At 42.6% G+C, this 13,010-nt stretch overlaps 1 protein-coding gene and 1 long non-coding RNA gene across 3 annotated transcripts in view; one reads left to right on the forward strand and one right to left on the reverse strand.

The window, feature by feature from the left end:
• Positions 1 to 8,321, reverse strand: part of Stat1 (signal transducer and activator of transcription 1) — a 43,987-nt gene extending 35,666 nt beyond the window's left edge. For both annotated transcript variants that reach the window (XM_027396857.2, XM_035440946.1), the window contains exons 1-5: positions 8,161 to 8,321; positions 7,780 to 7,896; positions 4,551 to 4,681; positions 3,976 to 4,120; positions 1,811 to 1,909 (exon numbers count right to left, since the gene is read on the reverse strand). In XM_027396857.2, coding sequence (XP_027252658.1) covers positions 1,811 to 1,909; positions 3,976 to 4,120; positions 4,551 to 4,678 — 372 coding nt within the window. In that variant the 5' untranslated portion in view covers positions 4,679 to 4,681; positions 7,780 to 7,896; positions 8,161 to 8,321. The remainder of the gene's footprint in view (positions 1 to 1,810; positions 1,910 to 3,975; positions 4,121 to 4,550; positions 4,682 to 7,779; positions 7,897 to 8,160) is intronic.
• A 104-nt stretch (positions 8,322 to 8,425) lies between these two features.
• Positions 8,426 to 12,800, forward strand: LOC118238421. Its single transcript, XR_004768664.1, has 2 exons — positions 8,426 to 9,909; positions 10,204 to 12,800. It is a non-coding gene; the product is annotated as an uncharacterized LOC118238421 (long non-coding RNA).
• The last annotated feature ends 210 nt before the right edge of the window (positions 12,801 to 13,010 follow it).

A 13,010-nucleotide genomic window follows, 5' to 3' on the forward strand; every position in this document is an offset into this window, starting at 1 on the left:
CACTTATAAGGACATTTCATCTACATCCCATTGATCCCACTGTCCCCGAAACGGCATTATTTTCACACACATACCAAACTCGTCACCCTACTTATCCTACTTAAGTATGTCATACAAGTTTAACAACGAAAAGAAAATGTTAACCTCAGCAAAAGGGGAAACGGCAAAGAAATGTTAGACTAGACCATGGTAGTAAGGGTGCATTTTGTGCCTTTCACTTTCCCTGAGCTCACCCCACCCCACCTGATCCCCAATACTGAGACTTTCCTTCACACCGGAAGAGGCCTTGGCAAAGGGTCCAACCCTCAGGTTCATCTGGGAGGCTTAAAATGAACCTCTCCCCAAGTCATATACATTTTAACAGGAGCTCACTAGTGGGCAAGTCTTCAAGTCCTCTTGACTAGCCAGAGGGTGGGGCTGGTATGGCAGAGCAGAGATTGCCCCTGCTGCCTTATGCCTTCTCTAGGCTAGAGGTCAAACGTGAAGAGTGGTGTACTAATGTGCAAAGGTGGGCAGTCTGTCCTTCTGCCAAGCCAGTGTATCTGATACAACATTGCATGCTGCCGCTAGCATGAGAATCCCACAGAAATAAAACCTTCCTCTGTAGGTTTCTTATACACATGCCAGCTGGGAGGCAGGCATTCTCTGCTAGGAGTCAAGGCAGCCAGATTTCACTCTAATGCTGACACAATTAGGGTAGGTACCAAATGAACCATCAAGCTTGACTTTAGGACAAGTAATATTTACACTCTTAGCACACCAGGTTTTTTCACTGTCATAAGGGTATAGTAACTAAACTATCAAGGGAAGAACAGGTTCTCCAGGAATGTGACAAATGTGGCAAATGCTCATGAAAGAAGGGAGAAAGGCCTTCCCCAGCATTGTGCTTGTTCTCTTTCCCCACTGTGGCACAGTTCACTTTGTTATTTGTTGGTGAAATGCACAAGGCACAGGCTTTACTGCGTCCCCAGAATTTTCCTTCTAGAGTTAGAATGTTCTGGCTAGAACTCATCTGACAATGGTTCCACAGCTACCGCCTACCTTGTTCTCGTGGTTCCACAGCACTTCTCGAGAAAGGAATGAAAATGCCGCTACAACTGCAAAATCCTGATGAACCCAGTTGGCAGGAAGGCCTACATGATGACTAGTAAAACCATGACCCCAAACACAGTAATATTACAACTCTGATTCATCCACTGTTTGAGGTCTGAACATTTAACGAGTGTCTTCATCCCATTCAAAACAAGCTCTTATGTCCCTATTGATTTTTCCTTCTCCTCTCAAACCTGCTGTGTCCTGCAAACATCCTGTCCCTGCCTCACTCTGATTCCTCTTTCAGTAGACAGCATTCTCCAAGTGACTCAAGTCACAACTGTAGAGTGGTTATTCACTGTCCCACATACTACCTGAATCGGTGTGCTTTTTCTGCCTTCACGAACTCTGAGTATACCTTCTATGGCCACCCACCCCCAGCAAGGTTACCAGAACACAATGCTTCTGCCTGCTTTCACTCCTGACCTGAGCTGAAGACACAGCCCCACCCAGCCAAGTCATAACGCATCATGCTATCTTCACCACTACCTGCAAATACCTCACTAAGTACTGTTGATCTCACTAGGAATCAACTCCACTAGACAATATGACGCCTCTTAAAACACAGTTCTAGAAAACTCCTGGATCTCACCGTCTCTACTTCTTGAAGTTATAAAGTCAGAGGTGTATGCATCAGTGACTTAGGAGAGGCTGTGGTAATTTCTGATACACAACACCTTTCTATTCTAACAGTTAGTACCGGCTTAGAATAAAGTACCTGATTAAATCTTTGGGCATGTTCCAAAATCTTTCTCTCTTCCTTTAGACAGTTATAGATGATCATGGACATCTGTACGGGATCCTCCTGGAAGTTATCCTAGACACAGGTGGTTAGGATAAAAGTAAGTTTCAGAATAACTAACTGTAGGTTGTAATGAAATGGAATGTGAGGATCATAGACATTTTGGCAACAATGAAAGGCTTCCAAACTTCAAGTAAATTAAAAGTCAGATACATCAGAATCTGTAGTGAATTCTGGCACCTCTTCCTGTGTGGCACTGTTCTATTCCTCTGCAGCCTTGCTTCTAAGCACACAAGCAGGGGTGCTGTACACAATACCTGTCTCCACACTGCACATGCCATGCATGGATGAGCACACAAGCATGGATGCTGTGCATACATTCCCTGCCTTTCTACAGGTGAGCCCACAGCATGGGTACTGTGCACAGTACCTGCCTCCACACAGCGAAATGCCACAAGGTCTAAAATAGCCTGGCTCAGATTGGAGAGGACTGCATGTGATTAACTCAGGGTTTGAGACTACATACAAAGTTTCTGTTCTTTTGGTAACATAACGGCTTAATTATGGAAAACAGGGTCTTTGTTGTTTTCCTACTGTCATTCCAAATCTGAATAAAATTAATAGATTTTTGAATTTTATCATATTAAACAAAGTCTCTAGTAATGCCTAGGTAAATTTTATTTCATCTTTAATATGTGGCAGAATTACAAGTATATCAAAGAATTGTTTTAAATAAATTTCTGTTTATTTATTATCAATAAATGCCTGATCTATGTATAACTATTTTATATACTGATATGCATAAAGTTGTAGAAAAATTTCTTGGGTAAAAAGAGGCCATGAAGTAGAAAGTCTGTAAAATCCTGGTTTAGTGCAAATTTTCCTATTCCTCCAAAAGCTTACTTTCTGTCTACTAAATCTAACCTAAGGATTTTTTTTTTTTTTTTTTTTTGGTTTTTGGTTGAGACAGGGTCTCACTATGTAGATATAACTATATAACTGTCCTGGAACTCACAGAGATCTACCTACCTTTGACTCTTGAGTGTTGGGATTAAAGGTATGTGCCATCATACCCAGAGACATATTTTTATAAAAACAAAATACTCCTTTCATAAATTGGGACAAACTTACTTTAACTTACCAAATTTGAGCAATTTAAAAAGAAAATACTGTCATATGTGGATCGTAAGGGTTTGGGGCACTATTAAGTGTAAGATCCAGGGCTTCAGGCAGGCTATGCATGCACTCTGACTGTGGAGCCATACTCACACCTCTTCATAAATGCTGTAGTATCCATCTGCCTGCAATCTTGAAGCCAATTGTCTCATGTCAGGAAACAGAGACAATGTAAATGATGTAAGAACTATTCATGATAGTCTTCAACTGATTCCTCAACATAGGAACTGAAGCACAGCTATATTTTTAACTAGAATAAAAGTATCCATCTCAATTTTTCTGTTTTCATTGTCAAAGCTATTTTGCAAGTTCTGGCAACCATGTTCTTATAACAAGTTACCATTAAGCAGCCTGAATAAGAGCAAAATTTTATAATATGATTTTCATTCTCACTGATATGAACTCACAGATACGTTCAAAAAGAAAACAGAAGAGAAGGTTTCCAATTAGCTAGGGTGAAATGTTGGGTTGTGTCACATGAAACCTTTCATATTAAAACAAGAAAGTTCTATACTACAGAATAAATGTGGCAGTCAAGATCCAATGGTAGGTAGACAAGTCTGTCAGAAAGAAGCAAGGCAAAGTGGGTCTAGTTCAAGTCACTCACCCACTTATACCTAAGCCTTGGGTAAGCCAAACCTTCCCGGGTTATCTTCACCTAGACCCACAAGGGCTTAAGATTTAATTGATCACTAAAATTACTTGGTATAAATTAACAATTTTTTTTAGCAAAACCAAGTTTTTACAGCATCACACTTAAACCTGAAAACTCGTGTGTTTATAAAAATGAATTTAAAGTGTATTTATTTATGCTTTATAAACATTAGCCACATAAAGCAAGTGTCTTTGTTCCTGTAACTTCTCTAAATGCCAGTGAGTGTGTACTGACTAACATCTGCCAAGTGGAAATAAGATTTTAAGTAAGCACAGAGATACTTCCAGTAACGCACAAAGCCAGGTCATACCTGAAGATTGCGTTTGCTTTTCCTTATGTTATGCTGCAACAAAAAATTATTCTCCAAAGAAAAGCGGCTATATTGATCATCCAGCTGAGAAAGGAGGTCATGGAAACGGATGGTGGCAAAGGAATCATCGTTGGCAGCGTGCTCCCTAGGAGATGGGAATGTACATCTCATTCTAGAGACTGCTTCAAACACACAAAAGAAATGCTGCTTTCCCTACTGAGATAATCGAAAGAGAATGAGTTTCTTAAGTTCATTTTTTTTTCTTTTTAAGTTGACATTGTATTTATCAGCAATTTGCAACTGACATGAAAAACTACAGAAAGCATCAGAAATTGTACAGAAAAACTATTCTGATATTTATGCCCACAAAGAAACAAAATCAGCAGAGGCCTGGATTTTTTAAGTCAAATACTTTCAAAAGTTTAAAACTTTTGCCATTAGCGAACAGTGCCGAATGAATTTGGTTTTACGGCTACGGGGGAGATTCATCGTCTGTAAACATAGCTCTGAGTTAGTCCATCAACAAATATCTTTAAAACACAAACTCCATTCCCTAAGCAGTGAGTTTTGCTTACCAGTCTTGTTTTTCTAGCCATTGGGCCAGGTACTGTCTGATTTCCATGGGAAAACTGTCATCATACAGCTGGTGAACCTGCTCCAGGAACTTGGAGTCCAGCTGCTGAAGTTCGTACCACTGAGACATCCTCTGTAGGAAGAACACTCGTGTTTACAGACAGCTCCAGCTCCAGGAGAAGTTTCTATACCAGTGGTTCTCACCCTTCCTAGTGCCATGACCCTCTAATACAGCTCTGCATGTTGTGGTGACCCTTAACCATAAAATTATTTTCATTGCTACTTCATAACAATTTTGTTATTGTTATGAATTGTAATGTAAAATTTTTTTGGAGATAGAGGATTGGCAAAGGGATCATGACCCACAAGTTGAAAACCACTGCTCTATCCTGTTGGTCTCTGAAAAATAGGACCTGAATGGTATGAATGGTATCTATACCCAAAATTTGGTTATTTTTTTGTTTTTGTTTTCCATTTTTTATTTGAATTAGAAACAAGATTGTTTTACATGTCAATCCCAGTTCCCTCTCCCTCCCCTCCTCCCCTACCACCCTCTACCCCAAGTAAAACCCTACCTATCACATACCCTTTCTGCTCTCCAGGGAGGGTGAGGTCTTCCATAGGGGGTCTTCAGAGTCTGTCATATCCTTTGGGATAGGGCCTAGGCCCACCCCCATGTGTCTTGGCTCAGGGAGTATCCCTCTATGTGGAATGGGCTCCCAAAGTCCACACCTATGCTAGGGACAAGTACTGATCTACCACAGAAGGCCCTATGACCAAAATTTGTTTTTTATTGGGTTTTGGAATCCTATTTTTTCTCTGCAGAAAGCATATTCTCAGATCTTTATTCAAAGGTCAGGGAGGCCTACTTCAGCAGTCTTAGTTCAGAGGTAACCCCCTCTGCCCTGGAAGACACTACCCTTCCCTTGACATATTTTTCTTCAGAGTGTTTACTACCCAGACTCAGCACTTTTTTTCTTTTTACTTCATTCTTTTTTTTTTTTTCATCTGAAGAAAAGGAGAGGGAACAATGTCTGGTACAAACTGGGTAGCCAATAAATATTTAAAAATGAATTTCTACTTTTTGCCAATCAAGTAGAAAACATTAATAGAATTAAGATATCACAAAAGCACTTTCTAAAACTTCTTCTACAAACTACAGTACATTTTAAAGCCAGTATTTTAGGATTATTACACTTTGTTTATTGCCTGTTTTGTGCCACATCATGTGGGTGGAGGTCAGAGGTCAGCCTGCAGGAGTTGGTTCTCCTTCCACCACGCAGGTCCTGGGAACACGGCTCAAGTCCTCTGGCTTGGCAGCAAGAGCTTTACCCACCGAACCATCTCTCTGACTTAAGTTGATATTTCGTATTTATGATTCATATGGTAAAGTATTTTTGTTAAACAAATTTTAAAAGAAATAAACTTTCTTTTGAATATGGCAGGCACATGTAGATAACATCAGGATATCAGCCTCCATCCTTTCTCTACTTTTTTGAGATAGGAACTCTACCCATTTTGGTTAGACATTCTCACCAGCAAGCCATGTGCTCTCTAGTACTGAAGTCACAGTCACATGTCATTACACCTGGTTTCTTTTTTTCTTTGTTTGTTTTAATGTGGGTATTGGTGATCTGTATGCACAGCAGGAGCTATGAGCAGTGGAACCATCTCCACAGATGGAAACAACAGCCAGACCTGGGTGACCTGAAATCACAGCACTTGGGAAAGCTGAGCCAAGAAGGCCATGAGTGCAAGGTCAGTCTGAGCAGCACAATGAGTGCAAGCCTAGCCTACAAGGTTACACAGTGAAACACTGTATCAGAAAAAGAGAAATATTCAAACAGCATTGCTAAATGCCATTTGAAAGAATAAAGAAGATAATTAAGAAGTCATTTTTTACATTGCAACCCTAGAGGTTAAAAATTACGGCAATCCCTAATTGAGGAAAGTCTTAAGAACAAATTTTGCATGACCATCATGTAACAGGACATACACCAGTGCCCACCAGCATTGCCACATTCAGAGTGGTGAAGCGAATCTAGTTCTGTCAGACCTCTGGAGAAAGGTCTGTGTTGTCAGGTGGGGTATGGAGGTGCAGGATAGATACCTGTTTTCAAACACTCATGCGCAGGAATAGTCATGTCTGTTAAACAAATGTCCCTCCAAAGGACAGCAAGGAAATGTCTGGACTATGAAGTCAGCTACCATTTCAAATACCATTAAAAAGGACCCCAGGCCATCATTGAGGCATGTCTGTGTAGCAATTTGATTTTTTACATCTGGTTTATTTACTTGTGTTGACATTCAAATCAGTGCCCTCTCCCCCAGTAGAGGCATGCCTGAAGCAGATGTGATGGACTTTCAGGCCCCGGGGCCTGTGTAACCTCTTATTAGCCAAGTGCTCAGACAACTTACTACTCTGCACAGGTGCTTGCAGGGACTGTGTGTGCTAAGCATACATAGCACCAAATACAAACCCGTGCATCAACAGATTTACCTTAACAAATCCAGCTGGGACTGGCAATACCCTAAATCAACTAGCTCAAACTGAGTTTGGGGGTGACTCCTTCCACTGAAGTCTTAGGACCAATTGTCTCCATGCCTCCTACAAACATGCTACCCTCCCAATCTAGCCTGTGCCTTGCTGACTGGAGTACCCTGCTGCCAACAATCAAAGTTCTAAGTAAGTGGCCCTTCTTTCTAAAGCTGGCTGTCACGCTTACATCTAGCTTCTTTTGGCGCCAGCCTTGCTGCATTCTGCTCGGCTATTACAGCATCAGCTCCAGTCTTCCCTGTGAAACATACGGCTGTCTCCCACAGCATTGTAAGCATAGAGCCTCAGAGGGGATAGTTTTGCTATTTTCATCCTCTGGTCCCCGAACAGCGACTGGTATGTGGCCTAAATCATAAGTGTTACTGTGTACGGAACAGTATGTTCAACTGAACTTTGTATGTTTCAGTAGGCAATGGAAAACAAAAGGCAAACCCTATGATGATCCTACAAGTTTGAGGCCAGCATCCTCACTGAGCAGCTAGGGCTCAAGTCACTTCTGCCAGATAAAAACAACTTTCGCCCACCTGTACACCTACCCCAGGGCTCTTTGGTGGTGCCCAGGAATTATTTTTAAATAAGTATGCCATTAATGGGTCTGCAGTAATTAAATAACTGGCTAAGGGCGGCTGCTGCATACTGAGGTTCCAAATGCATTGGTTTCCAAGAACACTTACTGGACTGCGAGTGTAGGCTGGGGATTCAACACAAGCAACCACCACACACAGCAAGTTTGGTGCCTGTTGCACACACAGGGTGGCAGCGGCTCTGGGGTTGGGACAGTACGGATGCAACTGTGGAAAGAAGAAATCGTTACATTGGTGGAAAGTGGCTATGAGGTAAGGCGAACAAGGGTTAAGGGGGAAGTTGCAGAGTCTTCTGGGGAGAGATTTCTATTGCACAGTTACCCCAGCAGTGCGAATGGACGGGGTAAGGGCTAGGCGGTGGTCCTGTTCACGTTCTCTCCGCGGGGTGACAGGTCATCTGAAGGCAGTGGACTCCAGGCCTAGGGAGGGGCACCCCACTCCCGCCCGCTCCCGCACCCGGCGCTCACTTACTGCACGCGGGTGCCCGAGTCTGGGCAGATGTTCCTGTGCCTCTCAGCTGTGTCCCAAGAGGGTCTGAGGGGCGCGGTCGCCGTGGTAGCCCAGGCGCCTCAACAGACTGAGAGCAGAAAAACGAAAGCACCGGGCGGGAGAAAAGGCCGGAGGGCGTCCCGCCTCTTTCCGCACCAGCCAATCAGAGGCGAGATTTAGCCGGCTGTTCCGCGGGCGCGCCGCCTCCCCCCGCGCTGCGTGGTTGTTGCTCGCCCTTCCTGTCCCAGCTCCCCACCCCGGCTGAGAACCTGGGACTCCTCTGAGCCGTGCAAACCGCAGTCTGGAGGTTCTGTTTACAAGTTTGGAGAACAACGAGAGGGAAGCTGTGTGCTTACAGAGGCTCAGTCTCGAGACCCTGCATTAACTAGCCGCATCGCCGAGAACGCAAAGTTGGGGACTAGGATTAACCTTTGTGTTACTAAAGCCAGAAGACGTCCGCTTAACTTGCTGTTTAAAAATCTTCAACACAAGGACTTAACTTTAACTCAGCAGTTAAGAGAACTTGTTCTTGCAGGGGAGGGAGATTGGATCCCCAGTGTCCACATGGAGGTGCCAGATCTGGTGCCCCTGATATCTACAGACACCAAGCATGCAGACGGTGCACGTACATAACATGCAAGTAAAACACATGAAATAAAATGAATAAATCTAATTAAGAAGTAAAACAAACAGACAAACAAAAACCAAAGCTTTAACCCAGCTGACACCTCTGTTGTTGAAGATTTTCCCCCTTAGTCGTCATGACTCAGAACCTCTTGCCCTTTCCTGCCTCTCTGGACTTCTCTATGGCCCCCATCTCCTTTACCAAACCACTAAGTGCGAAAGTCAGGACCTTACCTGCCCTTCTCCCATTGTACCTTTGATGGCCTCCTCTGTAGCTTCCATGTCCTGGATCACTCCTAGATGTATACCAACCCTTCCTTGGATTTCCTCCACGCTCACAGTTCCCTGTCCTTGGACACTTCTGACTCTATAAGCCCATTATATTCAAAACAAAAGCCACCAGCTCGCTCCTCATACCTGTTCTTACTTTGGAAATGATGTATGACCAGTTACAGAAGCTATGTGCCTTCTCCCCGGTCCCCAACGCTTGGTCCTTAAGCCTCACTGGGTCTCACTCCTGTTTCCTAAGTCTCATTTTTGACTTCTCTCTACCTCTTGCACCACACCTATCCTCTTGCCTGGATTACTGCAGTAGTTTCCCAAAAGACTGCCTTGCCTCAGCTCTTTGCTCTCACTTAATTCATTCTCCGCCTCGTCATTAGAGTGATTTTTATCTAATTGCAAAGCTGACCATGTCATTCCACTCTTAAAAAAAAAATCATAATGGCTTTTCTTTTCTCAATATATTTTATAAAGCCGTGTTCCCCTGTCACTTTCTCCAAACAACTTGTGGCACTCACTCTTTTCCTTGCTTGCTTCAGCATTTTCATTCTTTGAATGAGCCAAACTCTTTCCCTAAACTCAGCCCTCTCACCGGTAGTACTCTCTTTGGAAAGTCACCTGAGCCAACCTCTGTGCTCTCCAAATTATTTGATGGGTAACCCAACAATGTCAACTCAAATGTCACTTCTCTACATAGGTAGAACCGAGACTCGACTAGATCTTCTTGGAATGTACACCTATAGAATCACTTGGCTCCTTCAAGTAGATGGAAGTCGAATCAAGCCTTGAATAGCCCGGCAAGGATCTAAGTAATTTCCCAGGGAGGTGCGTATATGCATGCATGTTATAGCCGTGTCTTTCTCCATCTTTTTAGTCTATTTTCTTGTGGCACATCCACTCTCACAAAGCCAGCCCAGAGCTGACACTTAGTTGAGATTCTCTACAAATGTCCCTGCCCTTCTTCCTGTTTGGTCTCTCCTTGTCTAATTATCCAATTAAATTTGTCTATATCTTGTCCTCAAAGATTTTATTTTACTTCTCTCATTTTTTTAAGTGCCCAAGTCCTATTATCTCGAAGAGTTACAGTTTCTGGAGGGAAATCACTTTCTTATTTTATAGGTATGACCATGTAAGATATCAGCTGCTAAACTGGACAGGAGAACGCAACGCCCATGAGGCTTCAACCCTACTCAAAAAACCACAGACAACTGAGGAAAGCTGGGAGCAGGAGTGGTCCTCTTCAGGGAAGAGGTTGTCTAATACCAAAAAAGTCAGCCCTGAAAACACACATACAAGTAACATGAGACTGAACAGACTATACTTAAGTTATATACTGCAGTAACAGTTGGAGAAAAAAGAGGCGTTCTGTGAAGGAGAGTGGAGAGGGGGACATGGGAGGGCTTGGAGGGAGGAGAGGGAGATATGTTGCAATTATTATATTCTCAAACTTTAAAAAATGAAACATGTAAGCAAAACAAACATATAAATAGACAAAAAAGAAATCCCAAACGCAAACTAGAAACCTAGAAGAAAGAAACATCTAAATACATGATACTATCTTACAACATTCAACTCACAAAGCTGAATCTTTGTTACAACAGTATCAAATATACAAAAGACATAAAGCTAAGAAACCACAATGGCATATGGTAAATTATAATTTTCGAATCTTTTTTTGTCTTCCTAACTTGTCATGGGTTCCCTGAGAGCAGAGCATTCCTCTCTCTGTGCCCTGACTCAGGCTTGTGACTTCTTCCAGCAAAAGGAAAGGTGGCAGTCCTGCTGTCCCAGTAGGACCTGAAACTTGCCATGCTCTTTAGCTTCGATTTGTTACTGTTTTCCCATTCTCTTTCCAGGAAATGTTGTTCCCAGGTGCAGAGAGCTACTCCTATAGCCTGGCCCAGGGAAAAGGCTCTTGCCATCTGGAGAACTGCATGTTCACTATCATTGTGTTTCTGAGATTGTCACAACCCTCTGAAACAGCTACTTTACAGATGACCATATAACCATTTTAACTAATGGTAACAGGGTTAGAAAGCTGTTGACCCTTTTAGCAATGGGGTAAAATTTAAAACAATAAATGCAAAGACTTGCATGGGACTTGAAAGAAAAAGCCAGGATATTTCGTTTAATCACTGGAAATCAATCAGAAGCATCAGGTAAGAAGAAATTATGCTTTACCAAGCCAGAACTGGTATGTAAACAAAAGGAAGTCCCTGGTGGTAAGAAACCTAGGACCTACGTTGTACAACAAATAATGAAGACACTGGAATAACTCATGATTCATGATGTTGTGGGGAAGGACTCTTAAAAAGCACTCTGAATCTCTTATTTCTAGAACATTCATTTTTTCCTTGGCGGGAGGGGGGAACAACAACAACAATCAAGATCATTCCTATTCCACACTGACCCTTTCTTGTATTCTCTGGTCACCCACTTACATTAATTGGCCATACCTAACTCACTGCACCAAGTATTTATAGTATTAGGTATTATTAAATAAATATTTACAATAACTACAAATAGAAACATGCAAGTAGAAATGCAACCAGGCAGGGCAAATGGATACTATCATTTACACAGTCCTTCTAATGGGGGACTTTCAGCCACGACCATGCTTGCCTCTTCTCTGTTTCTCTCTGCAGTGTGGCAGTATGCTTACTTCCTTAATAGACGGAGGGGACATTTTCCCCAACCTTTGAATCTGGACTGACCTGTGACTTGCTTTGAACAATATTAGGCAATAGATGTGACATTGTATCAGTTGGAGACTAGCATTACATTGTATCAGAGCCCAGCTACTTCTGGACAAGTAAGGCTAGCCTTTGGAGGGATGAAGGACAACCACCTGGGCCACTGTGGGGTCTGTGCTGTTCTCCAGGGTTAGGCCTTAGATTTGTGAGAAAACTCAGGTCCTGACCCAGATGAACATTGGCTAGTCTTTAACCAGCAGTGGTAAATGGCCACGTTTTGCCACGTTAAGTTGGGGACACGTTGCATTTGTTGTATGTTTGTTATATACCAGATCACTGGGGTAAGGAGCAGAGCATGTAAGAGCTGAATTCTAAAACAAAAGCTCTCAAGTGGAACAGGCCCATTTCTCTTTCCCAAGGCATATCTCCTCCCCCGCACCTCCCGGGAGCATCTCTTCAAGGAATGCCTTATCTTGCATGTGCTTAAGACACTCTCATAAAAAAACTTGCTAGGTTTGGGAAATTTCTTCATAGCTTTGATCTGTTTCAAAATGGCAGATAAATATCCAACATATCATTATAGAAAAATGTTCACAGACTTCCCCTGGCCGATCAACTGACATTCAAATTAAGCTATCCTTCTTGTCAGTGGTATTGCCATCATCCAAATGTCTATCCATTGGAATTCCTAAAATTGCCTGCTAATGCTTTTTCACTTCTGCTTGCCAAGTGTAAGTCTTGCTACTATGTAGTCCTAAGAATGTCACTTCATTGGGTGTATGCCATTTGTTTGTCTGGAACACAGCTGAACACAATGGAAATACATTGTGTTAAAAATTATTTTAATTATTTGGGTTTAGATTTTGGATAGCCTCTTATCTTGGTGTGTGTTTCCTTCTCAACTAATAGCAACTCTAGGACCCCCTGAACCTTGCAGCTTGTTGAAATACAAGACACATGTCACATTTTAAACTTATTGTGTGCACGTGATATGCTTCTTCCCAATAAAATGCTGAGGCTGGAGAGTTGGCTTGGTGGTTAGCAGTATATTCGCTTTTAGAGAGGGCTGGGCTTGAGTACCCAGTACCCACGTTAGGCAGCTCACAACCACCTGTAACACGTTTCTTTCCCAGGGGATCCCATACCCTCCGGCCTCTGAGGGCACCTGCATACATGTGGTGCGCAACACTCATGTCGGAACACACATACTCCCATAAAAACAATAAATATAAT

Source organism: Cricetulus griseus, chromosome 2 (genome assembly GCF_003668045.3).
Source record: "Cricetulus griseus strain 17A/GY chromosome 2, alternate assembly CriGri-PICRH-1.0, whole genome shotgun sequence".
Taxonomy (NCBI): domain Eukaryota; kingdom Metazoa; phylum Chordata; class Mammalia; order Rodentia; family Cricetidae; genus Cricetulus; species Cricetulus griseus.